The sequence below is a fragment of the Cibotium barometz genome, chromosome 41 (genome assembly GCF_041138505.1).
Source record: "Cibotium barometz isolate CiBa-2024 chromosome 41, ASM4113850v1, whole genome shotgun sequence".
Lineage (NCBI taxonomy): Eukaryota > Viridiplantae > Streptophyta > Polypodiopsida > Cyatheales > Cibotiaceae > Cibotium > Cibotium barometz.
In genome coordinates this window covers 47,170,943-47,191,289 of record NC_141086.1, presented here as the reverse complement: position 1 = coordinate 47,191,289, position 20,347 = coordinate 47,170,943, and the positions used below count along the sequence as shown (strand labels likewise).

General features: G+C 40.9%; 1 protein-coding gene across 1 annotated transcript; it reads left to right on the top strand.

The window, feature by feature from the left end:
* The first annotated feature begins 1,263 nt into the window (after nt 1–1,263).
* Nucleotides 1,264–10,048, top strand: LOC147615019 (protein BIIDXI-like). Its single transcript, XM_086780019.1, has 2 exons — nt 1,264–1,432; nt 9,323–10,048. Exons 1-2 carry the CDS (start codon nt 1,264–1,266, stop codon nt 9,943–9,945), a joined length of 792 nt encoding a protein of 263 aa, XP_086636145.1. The 3' UTR covers nt 9,946–10,048.
* Nucleotides 10,049–20,347: the final 10,299 nt, after the last annotated feature.

Genomic DNA, 20,347 nt, shown 5'->3' with positions numbered 1-20,347 from the left:
CTTTTACTCTTTTTTGTATGGAGCCTTTAAGAGAATCTTAGGGGTAGCTAGTGGAGGTGTAGTTTTGTTGGATCTAGAAGGTACAATAGTATGTCAAGAAGGGATAAAGATGCAAGTGTAGACCAGCAATGCAGCTGAGTATGCCACTTTAGAATATGGACTCCAATAGTGTCTTAAGAGAGGAATTAACAAGTTGATTATTTAAATAGATAGCTTACTGGTCATTAGACAACTTCAAAATGTTTGGAAGGCCAAGAATACCAAGTTAAAGGAATGGTGCTTTCAAATAAGAAGGATGCTACAAAGATTTCAAGAGGTCTAGATTAAACATGTGAAGAGGGAATAAAACCAGGCTGCAGCAGGCAGACACATTAGCAAAAGGGGGGTTAGGAAAGGATTTAGATGCATATTCTATGATTGTAACCCATCATAGTTATGGTGGAAGGGAGAGTTTACAAGAAGCGGAAGAGTTTTTGCACACAGTTCTCGTACCTTCAAGCTTATCTAGAAAACAGAGATATGGTTTCATAAGGAGAGATTTGCAGTACAGTGTTGTAAATGATCAACTTTACATGAAGGGGAAAGAATGGATTTTGAGAAAGGTTCCAACCAGAGAAGAAATATTTGCCATAATGGTTTCATCTTATGAAGGGGTCTGTGGAGGTCACTTTGCCCTGAAGTTAACTTTGAGAAAGATTCAGACTGTAGGTTACATGTGGCCCAGTTTGAGGAAGGATGTTTACCATTCATACAAAAGTTGTGAACCATGTCAAGAGCAAGGAAGGAGGGTGTTGTATCATGAGTTAAGGAAAACCGTTTTAGAAGAAAGAAAGGAGGGTGCTGCATCATGAGTTCAGGAAAATAATTGTTTCACATGGAGCTTTTGAGGAGTGGGGTTTAGAGGCAAATGGTCCTCTACCCATAACTGCTAGGGGTAGGACCTACATCTTAACTGGAGTGGATTACTTAACCAGGTGGGCTGAGGCTAGATGTGTGAAGAGAATTACTACTAAGGAAGTGGCTATTGAGATAGCAAGCTCAACTAGTGCTGCGAAGGACATTGATGAGCCACTTGGGTGTGACAGTTTTTGCACTTATGCCACCGGCATGGTTGGTGAGATTATGGTTGATACGTCGCTAGTGGATGCAAGCTATGTGACAGCCACTTCGGAGTCCTAGAGTTATGGCATAGTTATAGTGCTAGCTCATATAGTTGGTTGAATCCATGTGTCGAGACAAAGCATATGTAAATGAGAATATGGAATGGCTATGGCAAGGCCACAACATGCACTTGAAGATGCTATGGGGAATGGGCTAAGCTATTCTAGGGAATGTGGGCTCATGAAGGCACGCCCGTGGGCTCATGTAGAAGAATGGTCCGTGGCCTCCTTAAGCATACACGAGGCTTTCCTTGAGCAAATGGGTGATCCAGGTTCATGAAGCCATATTCATGGACTTCTTAGCACACGAAGCGTGGGGTAGCAAGGACTCGGGTTGAACACTACTAAGAAACCCTATGTAGCACATGCATTCAAGGGGTATTAAAAAAAAACCTTCCCTCTGAATTTTTCATGAATAAAATAATACTTTTTTCTTTATAGACTAATAGATTTTTTCAAAATCAATTAAAAAACCCTTTTCTGTAAATGTATTTTTATAAATTTACCTTAAAATTTTGAATTAAAGAAACCCTTCATTTGAACTCACATGGTATACTTACATATTTTTAGGTGAACCCCCAAGAGCAAGGAGAATGGACTTCTGAGCACATGGAGCATGGATGCAACAACATATAGGTGGAGCTCCTATGAGCGTATTGGTTGGTGGAGAGCCAACCAAGTAGTGAATAAAGAGTGGTCTATAAGGTAAAGTCTCGTGTGAACATGCACGGACTCATGGAGCGAAGAGATGTTGCCTCTTTACTTCTTGGCTTGGATTTGAGGTGAAGCACCAAGGTGGCCCTCTCTTGACAAGTACCAAGGGATTGTATCTCTCCCTCTCTTTCCTCTTTGCCCCTCCTTTCCATGATCATGGAGGGCATATCTCCCTCTTAATCCTCTCTCTCCTTTGTGTTAAAGCAAAGGGTGTTCCTCTCCCCTGCCCTCTCTCTCCTTTGTGTTAAAGCAAAGGGTGTTCCTCTCCCCTGCCATCTCATGATCATAACAATGTAATTAAGCACTCCCTCTCCCATAAGCTAGAGGCTCACTTCATTCCCTCCTTTAATGCTAACGGGAGCTTCCTTTATCTTTTCTCTTTTTCCTTTTTTAACTAATGGTGGTTAAGAGCTCTCACGCTTTACTAATTGTGGCTAAGAGCTCTCTTTTTCCTTTCTCTTCATTAATGGTGGCTAAGAGCTCTCACTCTCTCATGGTGAAAGACAATAAAAGATCCTCTGGGTGGTTGAAAGATGAGGGTACTCACTTTCGTTCACTCTCTCTAAAGTTGGGACATCCACGCATCTCGGGCGGAGTACCTCAATCGTGATATCGCCATCAATTAATACATGACACGTGCCTCCCAAGCCTAAAGTGACATATCTCGAACGAGATACCAACTAATGCCACGCAAGCACGTCCGGGTTTTCAGTCATCATCCATGTCACCAATACAGGTCACCGCCACCACACTATCTCGATCGAGATATTCATGCCACTCGAATCCACATCAATGCCATGGTGTATCCCCCTAGACACACCACTCAAATGTACATTCAGCATATTTGACCAGCCCATCTCCACCGTCCACATATCTCGAACGAGATATTGAAATAAAATCTCGACCATTGAAATACCTTGTTCGAGGTATAGAGATACAATCGGATCCGTCCACATATCTCGTTCGAGGTATAGAGATGAAATCAAGACCGTTTAAAAACCTCAAAGGAGGTTTATCTACAAAATCCGACCCGTCCATTCATTCACATTTGAAGATGTGATCCCAGCCATTTAAATATCTTGTTCGAGGTATTAAATGAATCTCGACCATCAAACATACCTCGATCGTGGTAATAACTTAAAATCTAAGCCATCCATGTACCTCTCGAACGAGATACTTAATTCAAATCTCAGTAGTCGATCCTTCACCAACCCTAAAATTAAGTGCGTATCTTGGTCGTTTGTCTCACTAACCCTAAAATCCATAGCGTACATCTTGCAAACCCTAAAGTGCATGATGTCACCGAACCTTGTTTGAGGTTATAAAGCCGGAAATGTTTTTTTTTGCCTCATTGTTAGAAGTCGTTTTCACTCTCCTTACTCTCTTGATTTGGATTAGCATTAGTGGGCCCATTAGCATTCTTTTATAGCTTCATTAGTGCTACTTAGCACTAAGCATTGGACCTTTGTCTTAGGCTTAGGTTTTAGCATGGAGGGCCGCTTGTCTATTGCGGACCTCATTGCGTGGAGATAGACTGCAAGTTAGCAGCTATCCATAGGAGTGCGAGAGACACACCGTCTACATTACTTATTGTGGTAGACTTGGAGGCGATGCTTTCATCCCTTCGTAGCCTTCACGATATTGTTTATGTAGATGAGTGGATAGCCCACCATCGCATTGCTCTTGTGTCTGACATGGCCTGACATATCATCAGGTCTATGATCTTGGTCCGATTAGGGATAGAGACTACTTAGAAATTTTCCTCGATAGTCATGGGATGAGGCCTAGGGTAGGCAAGCCCCTTACTATTTCATGGTGTTTGCATCCTCCTATGGTGGCACATATCTATAGTCGATATGTTGCCGCATATGGGAGGATGCCTAACAACTGCCAGATTCCCATATACTTCGCAAAGCAATTATATGCGGAGTTTGTCTTAGGGGAGGAGGTGGATTACACTAGCCATCAGCTTGGTGGTGGTGCTAGCCAAGGCCGTCTCCAGGACCAGGGTAGGTGGCATCCACCAGCCCTTCGTGTAGCTCCTACAAATCCAGCGTTTGTGCCTATGTCGACACTCGAGGCTCTTGGCACCCAGGTTGGCATCGACGTACACAAAGTACCACGGAGAGCATCTAGCACGTGGTGTGCTTGTTCTCACAATCGATACCGACGACAGATGTTAAGGTTTTTACATATTTATTACTTCTTAAGTTTTTTTGGTCATTTATTTACATGTTTATATGTACTTTTCTATATTTTTACATGAGCGGCATGGTTGATTGTGTCACGTAGGGTCCCACACCTACCACTAAGAGACTCACTCAGGAGTTGGTAGAGGCGAGAGCGAAGATTGACTACCTTAGAGCTACATTGCAAACGGTAGAGGCAGCTACTACTGCAGAGGCACGACATGTGAGAGAGTCTGACATCCAGCAGGTAGGTTTCTCTTACACATAAAAGAGTTATAATTAAGGTCCTAAGTTATAAATTTCTTTAAGTAATACCTAATGAGAGAGACTAATCAATTATTTGTATGCTTTACTTTTTGCGTAGGCTCAGACTGAGGTAGAGAGTTCTAGAGCTGAGGTGTAGCAGCACATGATTATCGAGCGGATTGCACAGCATAGGGCAGAGCAGTTGATGCTGCATGTTTGAGAGTTTCGTAGACCCTCAGACGTGACAGTGCCGTACTTGCCTTTATATCCACGGCCTGTTATTTACAGAGGTTTTTCCTTGACCTCTCCCTCAAGATGCACCACCATTCCTTTGTGATGCCTACTCTGCTCTCTGTATCGGACATTGACAGTACTGGTGGATATGCTCTAGGATGTGGACATTTTTTCCATTTGTCTTGCATCACCCAGGAGCTAGTACGCTTCTCAGCATGTCCCTCTTGCTGCGCACGTGTCGACCTAGTGACTTACAGAGTTTTGGGCATCAAGGATCTTTACCCAGGCTTCGCTCGAGTAGATGCTAGGACTGGTAGGCCTCTTCATTTTACCTCAGCTATACTAACTTGGGACTCGATGCCGTCGATGAAAGAGATCAAGATCCTGAGGTACCTCTAGAGATTTAGTGGAGTGCACATGAGTTTCATGCATACCAGAGAGTCCTTCACGAGAGCCAGATCACAGCATACAAGCGTGTGGGTGGTGCTGGTCCTAGTGGCACCTCGGGTGATGGTGCTAACAGCAGTAGTGCTGCTTCACATGAGTAGCATGTCCTTATAGCAGAGGACCTTACACGTGTAGAGTGGCAGACACGTACCATTGTGTTGCTGATTACAGATTTTGGGTTTATAGAGATAGAGACATCTTGTAGTAGCATGACGTAGAGAGAGGGAGAGGGCTATAACAGCTTATAGGACTCATGAGCTCCCGAGTACACCGACACCAGCTCATGATCCTGCCTTTGAGGCAGACCTCCCCGTAGATATTTGACAACCCCCGTAGCCGGCACAGGCTCCTCGACATGCACGTCAATGAGCTACAGTTAGAGATGATGATTTTTATTGGGTTGCCGTTCATAGTGACTAAACTTAGCTGGGTTAGCTCACTTACATTGTACTTAGATTTATGGGTAGTGACTAACCTCACACTAGCTGGGGTAGCTCATTTTCATTATGCCTTGATCTTTTAAGTTAGTGGCTAAACCCAGAGTAGTTGGGTTAGCTCACATTTTGATGTACTTATTTTATGTTTATATCATTATGAGTTTTTCATTATTGAGTATCATTACATTTTAGTTGATGTTCTTGGTTTTTTAATTTTTCTAACACTTTGGCTATCATATTGTTTGTTGAAAATCCCCATGCCATCGTACCCAAACATGCTCCGAATGATGGTGGGAACCAAACTTTGCAAAGCATGTGGGAGGGGGGCCCACCCGCACATGCTTGCAAAGTTTGGTCATGATCGGAGCATGTTTGGGTTAGTGATTAGCGCCAAGTGTGGATTTTTCAAGTCTCTTGGTGCTTAAGAGGCCATGGAAAATCCGGGGCTTCCCCATACCATCGTACCCAAACATGCTCCGATTAAGACCAAACTTTGCAAGAGTGGGGGGGGAGGGGGGGCACCCCCATATTCTTGCAAAGTTTGGTCATGATCGGAGCATGTTTGGGTTAGTAATTAGCAAACAGTGTGGATTTTTAAAGTCTCTTGGTGTTTAAGAGGCCATGGAAAATCCGGGCCTTCCCCATACCATCATAACCAAACATGCTTCGATGGTGACCAATCGATGGGGACCAAACTTTGCAAGCATGTGGGCGTGGCCGACCCCCACATGCTTGCAAATTTTGGTCATAATCGGAGCATGTTTGGGTTAGTAATTAGCGCCTAGTGTGGATTTTTCAAGTCTCTTGGTGCTTAAGAGACCTTGGAAAATCCGGGCTGTGGCATCCCGGTCTCCACCGTGCAACGGATTCGGGGTACTAGCAGCGGAAGTAGCACATCGTGCGCGGGTAGGGGGTCTCACACTCGAGCCTCGCCCACACGGATATCCGGACAAGAGACTAATCCGTCGGTTTGTCCAAAACCGAAACCGGAAAAACTTCCTTTACCCGGAAAGCACGGGCGATTCCACCAGGATAACTCTTTACTCTAACGTAGTCAAGATCATTACTGATCAAACTGATCTGACTGCACCTCTAACGGTACTTGGTCAGATCAAGGAAGAAACTTGCACTTGGATCATTGGGATCAACGCTTTTTTCCCCATCAAGAGGCACAGCCATTGATTCTTATCCATAGAACAATTACTATCCAAGATTTACTTCATCTATCGTAATAATAGAAATTAAATCTCGATTTACGGATCCATCAGTCTAGCCTAACCCCATCCAGTCTCATGGGTTAGCCAACCGCCCAACCACTGTAGTGGTGGGATCCAATTAAGAATTTGGTTAGGTTTTGTCCCGGGTACCAAGGAAAAGAGTTCCAAGGCCCCCTAGCTGGAAGTTCATGCAAACATAAAACTAGTCACACCACTTACACACCCAATATGAAATTGCCTTTTTCTTAGCATCAGCTAACTTTAAAACAATCCTTTAATGAAACCATTATATCACTGATGACAATCCTCAGTCTCTGGTTGAATTCTTATTTCCAGTCATTCATTCATCGGTATACTTATGACATCATTGGTAACCAGAACGCTCACCACCTGTTCACTCAGAGGCCTTTTCCATAGTTCCTAGCTCATAGTAACCGGCAATATATTCATATAATAGAATGGAACCTCCGTGGAAGATCAGCAAGATCAACCCACAGATCCATATAAAAGAGCCATGGACTCATCCGTTGAGGACCAGCAAGGTCAATAAACCAGATCCATGCCCGGTTTCAGAAAACAACTCTTATCCCTTGCTCCAATATCTTCCACGACGCACGTGTGGGTATCTTCGGCGACCCAGAGCCCGAGCACCGTATGGTCAGCACCCTCTAGGATCCTTCACAGGTGACCTAGCGCTTCACTCATAGGCCGCTTCCTTGGTCCCTAATCCACCGTACCGGAAGCTCACCATTTAAATCGAACCGAGGCTGGTCAAGACCTCGGCCGACCTTGTTACGCGAGACATCCTCCATTGTCAGCAGTTGCAACTTTATCAGTTAGGTCTCCTTGACCTTAATCTACAAGACGGTCAAAATGCTTCCCCAGCATTCTTGACATAAAACATTCATTTACAAACAGTTCACAAAATATAGTTTCTATATCGAACTCTCGTCTTTCCATTTTATCCTCCTTAGTCCACATTACTTATTCCGCATCTCATTCATATGTATTCATCACATCATCCATTCACTCATATCGACGACACATTATTTTCCATACACATTCACATTCATTATTCTACATACACATCCATACATACATCCTTTTTCACATCCTCATTCATACATCCACTTCCACATACATACATCCACATCCGTATCTACATCCATACATCCACATCCACATTCATATCCATACATCCACATCCACATTCATATCCATACATCCACATCCGTATCTACATCCATACATCCACATCCACATTCATATCCATACATCCACATCCACATCCACATTCACATTCATACATACACATCCACATCCACATTCACATTCATACATACATATCCGTATCTACATCCATACATCCATTCTCGCCCTACACATTCCATATACATCTTATCATATCTCATACACCTCTTATCACATCTTATCACTTTCCATACGTATCTTATCACATATTATCACATATCATACACCTCTTATCACGTCTTATCACATTTTATATCTTTTTATAGAATACAAGAGAATTCTTATATTTGATATAAGATTTCTCTACATTTTTATTTATGCATAAATTTCATTTAAGGAGACTAACACTTTCGAATTAAAAATCAATCTTTTCTGCATCTTCCTATACATAATTTCATTTTAAATGAAAATGACACTTTTGAATTAAAATTCAATCTTTTATGCATCTTCCTATGCATAAATTCAATTTGGATGAGAATTGACATTTTTGAATTAAAAATCCATCTTCCTATGCATAAATTCAATTTGGATGAGAATAACGCTTTTGAATTTGAAATCTTATTCTTTTATGCATCATCCTATGCATAAATTCAATTTAGATGAGAATGACACTTTGAATTAAAAATCAAACTTTTATGCATCTTCTTATGCATAAATTCAATTTGGTAGGAATTACACTTTTAGAATAAAAGAATTTCTCTTATGCATCTAAGTTATGCATAAAATCCATTTATGATGAAAATCACAGTTTTAGTATAAAAAGAATTCTTTTATGCATACCTCTATGCATGAAATCCAATATGATAAAAGTAACACTCTTACAATAAAATAATCAACTTTTATGCATACCTCTATGCATGAAATTCAATTATGATAAAAGTCACACTTTTATAATAAAATAATCAACTTTTATGCATACCTTTATGCATGAAATTCAATTATAATAAAAGACACACGTTTATAAATAAATAATCAACTTTTATGCATACCTTTATGCATGAAATTCAAATATAATAAAAGTAACACTTTTGATATAAAAATTTATCCATTATGCATACTTCTATGCATGAAATAAAAATGATAAAAGTAACACTTTTGATATAAAAACTTATCCTTTATGCATACTTCTATGCATGAAAATAAAAATTGATAAAAGTAACACTTTTGATATGAAAATTTATCCTTTATGCATACTTCTATGCATGAAAATAAAAATGATAAAAATAACACTTTTGATATAAAAATTTATCCTTTATGCATACTTCTATGCATGAAAATAAAATTTGATAAAAGTATCACTTTTGATATAAAAACTTATCCTTTATGCATACTTCTATGCATGAAATAAAAATTGATAAAAGTAACACTTTTGATATAAAAATTTATCTTTTATTTATACTTCTATGCATGAAAATAAAAATGATAAGAAAACTTGCTGATGAATGGAGGCTTCGAGGAGGGACCTTACTTGCTTCCCAACTCTTCCTATGGGGTGCTACTGCAGGGCATCACAAACATGAGCACTTCACCACTTCCTGGGTGGATGGTTGGGTTGTCGACGGTGAGGTACATTGATTCCGGCCACTACTTTGTTCCAGGGGGCGCTGCAGCGGTTGAGCTGGTAGGAGGGCCTAGTGCCAGCCTGCAGCAGCAGGTGGTGAGCTCTTCCAATGGGGCAGAGTATGCATTGAGCTTTGCGATGGGGGATGGCAAGGATCTTTGCCAGGGAAACATGAGTGTGCAAGTCACAGCAGGGGATGGCACAACCAATTTCACCCACAACTCAATGGGCTCAGGGAGCTACGAGAACTACACTATGAAGTTAAGGGCAGTCTCTGACACAACCAACATCTCCTTTGTGAACCTCCTGCGCAATGAGGAGACGGACTTCCTCTTTTGTGGCCCTGTCATTGACAATGTGGTGCTTGCTCTTGCTTCTTCTTCTTCTTCTTCTTTTTCTAGGAGCCCATACCACCTCTCTGTCAATAGTGCCTTCCTCCTCTTGATCTTCAGTCTTGCTGCAAATGTTTTTGTGGCCTCCATATTGTGAGGAAAACCCTTTGACATAATTCAATATACGCACGCACATCCTCTTCTTCAAGTTACCAATCGCGAAGATGTAATTGAATGCCAAATCCGATGTTACTTTTAGATATTGTCTTAACCCACCTGTAAATTTAATTCTTTTTTTTTTTCCGTTTCGAGCACGCGGCCAAGGGAATTCAAACCCGGGCTGTTGGTTTGGATAGAAGGAATCCGTAGTAACCAAGTAACCAAGATGCCACTTTTTGCGGCCAATGGGATTCAAACGCGGGCTGTTTCTTTTCCGGTTTGGATAGAATGAATCCATAGTAACCAAGATGCCGCTTTTGCCTTTAGCATAAAAGGGCTGAATAACTATATGCAGAGTCTGGTGTGCATATTGAGACTTTTTTTCTGGTGTGCAATAATTAGCTGCATGAATGCAGCTAATCCATGGAAGTCTAAGGTTGAAAGGTTGAAAACGAAGATTAAGGTTGAAAGGTTGAAAACTAAGATTGATTAATTTAAATTCAATTTTGAGATTTTAATTACGCAAATACAAAGAGGAATAAAATTGTGACACGTGAAGGCTTAAGGCACACGAGGGGAGCGACGATGATTGCGACTAGTGATTAGGGTTTCCCTTAGGTTAGGGTTTCGTCCAACGAATCTGGTTAGTCACCTTCCTTCCCCTTCCTATTTGGCCTTCTTAGAACTTTGGAAGGAATGAATCCGTACTACGAGCACATCTCCTTGCGGCCAAGGGGGTTCAAACCCGGGCTGTTTCTTTCCCGGTTTGGATAGAACGAATCCATAGTAACCAAGATGTCACTCTTTGCGGCCAATGCGTTTCAAACCCGAGCTGTTTCTTTTCCAGTTTGGATAGAACGAATTCGTTAGAACGAATCTGTAGTAACACACATCTCTTTGCAGCCAATGGGATTCAAACCCAGGCTGTTTCTTTCCCGGTTTGGATACGAATCCATAGTAACCAAGTAACCACCAAGATGCCACTCTTTGCGGCCAATGGGATTCAAACCCAGGCTGTTTCTTTTCCTGTTTGGATAGAACGAATCCGTAGGTAACCAAGCTGATGCCTCTTTTGCCTTTAGCAGAAGAGGGATGAATGACTACATGCACATCTCCTTTGCGGGTTGGTGGACAAATTCGAACTCGCGTTATTTCTTTTCCTGTTTGGATAGAATGAATCCGTAGTAACCAAGATGCCTCTTTTGCCTTTGGTAAAATAAGTATGAATGGCTACGTGCACATCTATTTGCAGCCAGTGGGAAAATTTGAACCCATTTTTTCTTTCTCTGTTTGGATAGAAGTGTAAATTTTATGTGCATACAATAAGTGATTTTTTGCTTATTTCACTTGTTTGGATGAGTAGGTACTTGTATGCGATTCAGCTACAAAAGATGGAGGCTTGTCAAAGGTGATTACACTACAACATAATCAGGGCGCCTAGCAAACAAAAATAGCAGTGCTTTTATAACTACAAGGATAAGGAGATGTCGGGCCTATTTCGCTCTACTAGACACATTGCTATTTTTGCTGCAATGGGATCGATGCTCAGCAGAGCGAAATTAATTTCGTTGCTATGCGCAACGAAACACTGTTGTTTTCATTTCGTTGCATAGCAATGATATTTCCTTGCTCAACAACGAAATTTCATTGCTATTTTTGCTGATGAGCAACGAAATTTCATTGCTCAACAACGAAATTTCATTGCTCAACAACGAAATTTCATTGCTATTTTTGCTGATGAGCAATGACCGCATTAATATTGCGTACCTAGTCTATTCCGTCTCTTTTTTTATACATACAGAAACTTGAAAAGAAATTCAAATTGGAAAGAATGCAAGTGAACATGTATATATTTTATATTACTCGAATGGTAAGGCCTTTGGTCATATACAAAAAAAAGCAATGAAGGTATGGTTGATCAGAATCTTCATTGGTTCCTCCGGCTCCTCTTCATCTTCATCTTCATGTTCACTTGCTTAACCCACTTCATCTTCAGGTTCACTTGCTTAACCCACTTCACATTCATAGTTCGGATCTTCCTCTTTATCCTACATACATGCAAACAAGACTAAGGTAACTATAAAAGAATAAAAGACAACATATAGATAAGAGAAGGGCTCATGCGCTACTTACCTTGTCAGCTTGAGTCCCTAAAATGGACTTGACATCTTGTGTATGCATCAAAGCCCACAATTGTAGACGGGGAGCTCTATACCCATAATCGTACTCTTCTTTTGTTGGGCCATGCTCAACAACATTCCTCTATAAAAAAATAATTAAAAAAGATACAATTAGCTAAAGGAAACAATATAGTTTAAAGCTATATTAGATTAAGTAAAGAAAAATAGTAAAATTGATACTTTCAAAGCGAGCAATAAGCTAAAGGAAACAATATAGTTTAAAACTATATTAGATTAAGTAAAGAAAAATAGTAAAATTGATACTTTCAAAGCGAGCAACAAAGGAGGTTTTTCCTCCCGATCCAAAGTGTGACGCTCCTCGCCTACCTAGTCGTGAAGAAGCACTTGCCCCACCACTTGTTGAAAAGCACCTAGATGCTTTCTCACAAATCTCCGCACATGTCTCCACACTCATCTTGCGAGCAAACAGTTGGCTTCTCCATGTTGTTCTTGGCCGCTCTCTTAATGTTTGCTTGCAAGAGATCGAAATCTTTATCCTCTTCTTCATCCAATCGTTCGAGAAGGCGAGGCCCGGATATGGAATAGCAAACTTAGTCTTGAGCACCTCAATAACATATTGGTTTGATATCTCATCTTGTGCTTTTCGCTTCTTAAAGGAGTTTGTGAACTCCAAGTTAGCAAGTACATGCATCCAATTGATGACTTGCTTTTCTATAGCATCCATCATGAGGGCTATTTTGGTACTACATTTTCCAAAGAAAAAACACCTTGCTCCCCCCTCGTTACTATGTCTACTAGACCCACCACACTCCCTACAACATCGTGGTGCATATGTACGTGAGGGAGCAAGGGTGGGTCTACTCGACGTTGGCAGTGTAGGCTTATCACAACCATAGCGTGATAGACCTGCACCACTTGGACCTATGCCTATCAATGGAGCGGGTTGTCCCCATGAAGATGACTGGCCATATGGATTAGATTACCTATATGGAATGGATTGGCTCGATGGTATGTTGGCCTGCATATAAGAATGCATAAATTGACTTACAAAATGCATAAAGGATAAACTCTGTGTATGTAAAAAGGGATATTAAAACATATTTGTGTCTATGAAAATTGGAACATGCCTGCTACCCATAACATTGGTTAATGATATAGAGGAGATTAGCGACATCTAGGTCCTGAGATGGGTCGATTGACATTGCCTATATATATAACCCAAACCAAATACATGCATAAGAATCAATTGCTCGAAACATAATGGTGAAAAGTGTGATTGCCTCTTTTTGTACACCAGTGATTGAAGGGTTCCTTTATATATAAAGACTAAAAAGGATGGTCCATAGGTACAATTATATGGCCTCAAGACACATGATTGGCACAAGATATTATAGGTATTCAAATATTCTTTTATTCATTTTCTCTTTATGGCACATAATTTGTAGGCTCATATACTAACTTTCGTTTTCTTCTACACATAATTTAGTCTTCCAATAGCTATAGTTGTTTGTGGAGACAAGATGGTGAGAGAGTCTATTTACAAAATGGGAAGCTTGGTGAGGTATGAATCTTCTCTTGAATTCACTATCTAGGTTATATTCAATATTTAGTATTCTCATGAAATCACAGGTTATGTATAATAAATAGTACACATGATTACTATGTATGTAGGTACATATCCTTAAAAGAGATAGATCCTACATCCATTGATATGGCTCATCTCAATGCTATTGTGGTAGTGTGTATGATCGAGGAAAACTTTCCTAGATTAATTCTCACTAGCTGATTGCATCTTGTGGTGCATTTGGTATGAAGTGGCACTTTCTAGTGTTGTTCATGTTCGATAGATGTTTTTTCTTGAAAGGTTCATGAAAACCTTAACACTAGTCTGGTACCAAAAAGGACACTTAAGTGTCCTTTTTCGGACGATGCTAAGTTTTGTCAGTTTTAGTGTTTATCTTATGGCATGCTAGAGTGGCGATGTGGCTCAATTTTGACTATCAATGCCACCTTGGATCCTTTACACATCATCATTTATTTATTGTATATTTCCACTCCTTTTTTTTAAAGCTTTGGCCATTCTTGCATATTTCCCCAATCCTGCTGTGATACACTTTCAGTGTTTCACTCTTTGCTCTCTACTTTTACATAACTTTGATATGATATGGCCTTAGTCTCAGGCCATTCACCCTACTTGCATGCATCTGACCATTCAGGTCCTGCAACTAATAGAACCCATTAGAAAAAACTTCATGAATGATAAAAGGACCTTCCCACCTGACCCTACACTTGGTCTAAAAAGTTGTATCCAAAGCATTATTGTATCTGAGGACCAACATTCCTTTCTTCAAGTGTGTACTTCCCATCTTCTCATTGAAAGTCTCAATTCTCTTCCAATTGACAATTTTATACCACTTAATTGCTTCCTCTCTATCCAACAGTAAAGAATACAAATTGGTTAACCTCTTCTTCTCTTGCTCTTCTTGGGTCATGTTATGTTGTAGTAAAATGTTAAGTGATAGTAACATCACATTCGCAGGCAACACACAATCTTCTCCATACACTAAGTGATATGGGGTATACCTAGTAGCATTCTTTTTAGATACCCTAAATGCCAAAACTACTCTGTCTAGGTATATATCCCAATCACTGGGATGATCTTCCACAAGTTTGAATAACAACCTTTGCAACACTCCAATAAAGCTTTCCACCAACCCACTGCATTAGGGGTGGTGTGGTGTGGTAAATCTGTGTTTAATTCGTAACTTCTTGGTTAGATCTTTGATCAAATCTACTCTCAACTCCCTTCCTTGATCACTAACCAGTTTTAAAGGAACTCCAAACCTACAACAAATCATTTCATACAAAAACCTACAAACCTACTGGGCAGCATTGCTAGTTGCCCTAGCCTCTAAAAAACTTGTTAAATAATCCATAGCAGTAATGATGTAAAACTTTCTACTCTTAGTTCCTGGAAGGGGACCTATTACATCTATTCCCCACTTCTCAAAAGCCCCATAACTCATTATGAGATGCATGGGCTTAGGAACTAGAATCTTCTTCTAAAAAGCTTGACATTCAAGGAATTACCCCCTCATATAAGTATAATCCTTTGCAAACAGCTTGGGATACCTATCTAGTAACTCTTCATACTTCTCCTTCTCTTCTTTAGTCAGATCCTTTGCTAACATCTGCAACAACTCATATTTTGGAACATTTGGCTTCATAGTGTGATCAGAAGCTGAGTGTTGGATGGTTAGTCATCAGTACACCACAAATGTTTACTTCTAGTTCTAATAGACTTTGGTCCAATTCTGACTCCCCATCTGTCTCATGTAAGCTTGTAGAATAGTCTTCATAGCTTCCAGTAGAAGTTGAATCAACTTCCCTCTCTAGCTCCAACTTCTCTCCAATCTCCAAAATTTTACCTATTTTTAGATCATACCTTATACTTTTACCTTTGGGTCTGTCAAGAAACAGGTTTATACACCCTCTGTACCAATCTTTTCTAGACCTCATTGTGCAATGAGCCAAGGCCTACCTAATATAATAGGATATGCCCCAACCCCATCTTGCATTATATGCATGTCAATCACTACCTTTTTTCCCAATACATTCATCTCTATGGCCTCAATCAGACACATGCATGTGACTTTGGAATTGTTCGCCATTTTAACACTAAAAATGGATTTCCTAGTCACTTTCAAGCCTAAGTCATGAATTGCTTCGTCTGTGTCATAAGACATACTTGAGCTCCACCATCAATATAAACTTTACTCACTTGTATCCAGACATCTACTATTGGTAGAATGTCAGCCACCCTGCTTAGTTACACTACATTAGCTTCAGGTGTCTTAAATTTGACCCTTCTAACAGTGGTGGCCAGCTTGTGCCATTTCCTTCTTATATTTGAGTTCAGTTGCATGCAGGCTGACCATAAGTAACGTATGCCTTATTATTCTTAACATTTGATAGGAGGCTATAAGGGGGTTCCCCCTCCCAAAGTTGGAAGTCATCCATCCCAATTTTCCTTCTCTTGGCTCTAACTCTCCCCTGCTTACTGAACTCAGGTTTCTCCATGGGTGCCTTCCCTTTCTTTCTTTTCTTTTCTCCTTACCAGCTCCCTCTAACTCAGATCTTTGCAATCTTGTTCTCTTGTTAGCTAACATGTCTACCTCATCTTCCTCCTCTCCTTCTTTAATGCTCTCCAACATATGTACATTTCCTAAAGGGCCTTAAGGTGGTACTTGCCCTTGAACTGGCCCGTGATTCCCCTTATTCATTTCTCTATTTCCTACTCCTCTGTTTCCTTTAGGCCTTTGAATTATGGGGTATACACCCCCTGGCTCCCTCCTTGGCTGGGTACACTGTGGAGAAATATGCCCCCTTTTCCCACAATTAAAACACTGAAAGTTCTCCATTCTAATCCTTAATGGTATGTCCCCTTGTGGTCTTCTCACCTGATTCTCAATGCCCTATACAACAAGGTTTAAATTTCTAATTTTCTCTATCAGCCTCTGGATTTCCTAATGCAGTCTTGCCTGACTTCTGTCTCCGACCTCTACTACCCTGGGAATCTCAACTTAATGACCTCTTTCTACATGAACTTCAACCAGCAATGGCTCAACTACAAGCCCACCAATACCATTTTCATATCTAGCTGACAGTCCTGTATCCCTTTCTTTACATGCTAGCTCCTGCCTCTACACTCTCTTCTTCCATTGTTCTGTTGCCAACCTGACTTCCTCAACATAGGAATTTGGGTCTTTAAGCTCCACCTTATCCTTTATAAATCCATGTAGCAACCCTTTCTTTAAAAAATCAAGAGGTACCTGATTTGGCCCCAACACCCTTACTATCTTTGTATATGGTGTGTTGAGTGTTGAGTGAGGAAGAAGATGTTTTTCGGCCTCTCACCTTGTGTGTTCTCTTTTAGGGTTTTGTGAGTGTGTGTGTGCTTTGCAAGAGCTCAAGCTCTCTTCTCCCCTGCATCTTTTCATGGTATCATAGCCTGGTTCATTCTAAGGGTTGAGCTGCAAGCGAGAGAAGCACAGGAAGCGGTACGAGGGTGAGAGCTTCAGCTACTCTTTCCTATTTGTGTTGGCGACTACACCCTTATCGAGAGCTCTACGGGAGGCACTGGCAAACGATCTTTGATTATTGAGGAGCTTTCTTCACGAGAGTAAAGCTAAAGGGTAACTATACTATCCTACTGGACTACATTTTTTAGGTTGAAAACGTGTTTCCGGCACGTTACGACCTCCGTTTTTCAGAAAGCAGGCGATTTTGAGCACTGCGAGTAAGTCATCGATTCTCTGCAGAACTCTGTTTTAAGAACTGCAGGAAGAGAGATTGGTTGTGCAGACACTGTGTGTGCTGCAAGGAGGTCAACAGTTGCCATTGGGTGTATGTATGCACATTGAGGTCACTGGTTTTGTGACATTTGAGTGTAGTACAGTACCGCTACAGAAAATACAGTAGTTTGTGTTGGACAAACCAGACTGCTGTTTTTGGGCAAGATGTCAAATGATGGTATAAACCAGATTGTTACTGCTGAGAAACTTGATAAGAACAAATTCCATGCTTGGAGGTTCAGGTTGACGAATTTCCTAATGGGAAAGGGTTATTGGGACTACATAGAAGGTGAGCAGCATGAAGAGGCACCGGAGATACCGGAGATCAATACGACTGCTGCAGATGTTAAAGAGTTCAAGGATTGGAACCAAGGAGCCAAAAAAGTTATGTATTCTATCAGTATATAGGACACCATGATTGGGCACATTCAGGATGCCAAGTCCCCCAAGGAGGCGTGGGACACCTTGGTAAAACTCTAAACAAATACCAAGGCACGAAAGATACAGTTGAACAATGAACTTCATACTGTGGAGAAAAAGAGTATGTTTGTGCATGACTATGCATTGAAGATAAAGGGTATTATGGAATCCCTTGCATCTATTGGTGTTTTAGTAGATGATGATGACAAGGTGGAAGTCTGTCTACGTGGTCTCGGGCCACAATACAAGGCGTTCAAGACGTCTATTCAGACTCGGAAAAACATTCCTAATTTCACAAATTTGGTGTCTATGTTGATTATAGAAGAGAAGAGCTTGGGTGAAGACCAACAGTCTTCACAAAATAAAAATAGTTCAGAGCAACAGGCCTTCTACACAAGTTCAGGAAGAGGACGAGGTAGAGGAAGCCGTGGACGTAGTCAAGGAGGTGGCCGAACAGGTAATCAGAATTATGGCCAGCAACAGCAATAACAATAGTCCCAGAATTTACAACAACAACAACAACACACAGGTGGAAGAGGCCAATTCAGAGGCAGGGGAGTCAAAGAGATCATGGAAATTGGCAAAGACAGCATAATGATACACGTGGATGCTTTTATTGTCCTAAGCTTGGACATGTGGAGGCAGATTGTTATAAGAAGCAGCCTGACATGCAAAATGGAAAATTGTAGCAAAACAACTATGCATCCTCGAGCAGAAAAAATGAGGATAATGAGCATCCTTGAGCAGAAAAAATGAGGATAATGAAAGGTTGTTTGTTATGCAGCATGTCGTGAATGCCATGTCTGAAAATGTTGAAGCAGCACATAAACATGATGTATGGTACGTCGATTCAGGTGTGAACCACATGACAAGTCATGGTGGGGAGTGGTTCAAGGAGATGAAAAACCTTAAAAGACCAGGTTTTGTGGAAACAGGGGATGACACTACTCATCCAATTGCCCATGTTGGAGATGTGCCATTGTCTATGCAAGATGGCAAAGTGAAGTACCTTGCAGATGTACTTCATGTTCCAAAGGTAACAAAGAATCTGGTTTCAGTTGGCCAGATGATTGAGCAGGGTTTGCAGGTTCGGTTTAACCCTGATGGTTGTTATGTTGAAGACTTTAAAGACAAGTGCAAGTTGGTTGCAAAAGGCAACAGAGTGGGCATAATGTTTACATTGAATGTAAACATGCCTGAAGTGAGTGCTACGATGTTTGCAAATGGTTTAGGAATTGTTGTAGACATAGACATTTGGCATAAAAGAATTGGGCATGTGAATGTGCAGAGAATGAAGTATATGTAGACTAAAGGAATTGTGACAGGACTGCCAAAGTTTAAAGTTGAAGGTATGCAGAGAATATGTGAAGCATGCCAATTTGGAAAGCAAACAAAGCATGTATTTCCACGTAATAGAAATGTGAGCAGAAATGCACTAGATGTTGTGCATTCAGATGTATGGGGTCCTACGAAGACCATGTCTATGGGAGGCTATAGGTATTATGTGACATCTATTGATGACCACACAAGAAAAGTGTGGGTATACTTCATAAAGGAGAAGAGTGAGGTGTTCACTCATTTTCAGAATTTCAGAGTTATGGTTGAAATGCAATCAGGGAAATATGTAAAGTGCCTAAGGTCAGATGGAGGAGGAGAGTACTTCTCCAATGAGTTCTTTGAATTTTTGAAGAAGAATGGTATTCGGAGACAGTTTACATGCAGGTACACTCCGCAGCAAAATGGAGTTTTTGAGCAGACAAATAGGCACATTGCTGAGATTGCGCAAGCATTAATGGAAGAGAAGAATATGCCGCATAGCTATTGGGCTGAGGCTGTTTGTATAGCTGTTTACATCATGAACAAGACTCCAACTGCAGCCATACATGATGTAACTCCTCCAGAGGAGAGGTTTACTGGCAAAAAACCTGATTTGTCTCATCTGAAAGTCTTTGGATGCATTGCATATGTGCATGTGCCAGATGAGCTGAGAACTAAGCTAGATCCAAAAGCAGAAAAATGTGTGTTTATTGGATACTCCCTTGAGCAAAAGGAATACAGGTGTTATAACCCTGCTAGATACACATGAGTTGAGGGTAAGCAGGGATGTTATCTTTGATGGTATGCTGCTGAAAAAAAGCTGTTGGGGCTAATGTGAGTGGAAATGTGGTTGCATAGAATACAAGTCAGCAATCACAGTCTTTGAGTGGACCAGGAGAGTCCTCATCTAGTGGTTCAGTTGATAGACCATGGAGTGGCAGACTATGTCATAATACCAATCCTGCAAATGTGATTAGTACATCACGTAAAGGAAAAGAGAAAGTGGTTGAGCCCCTTAGTATGCCTGACATTTTTGCAGGGCATTCTCATGTTGATGGAGAGTCGTGGGTGGCTGAGAGATGAGCCTTGATGAGGAGCTTGGGATACCAGCTATGAGAACACCTGGTGTAAAGAAGGCTATGGAAGCCATGAATGCAAAGCTGCAAAG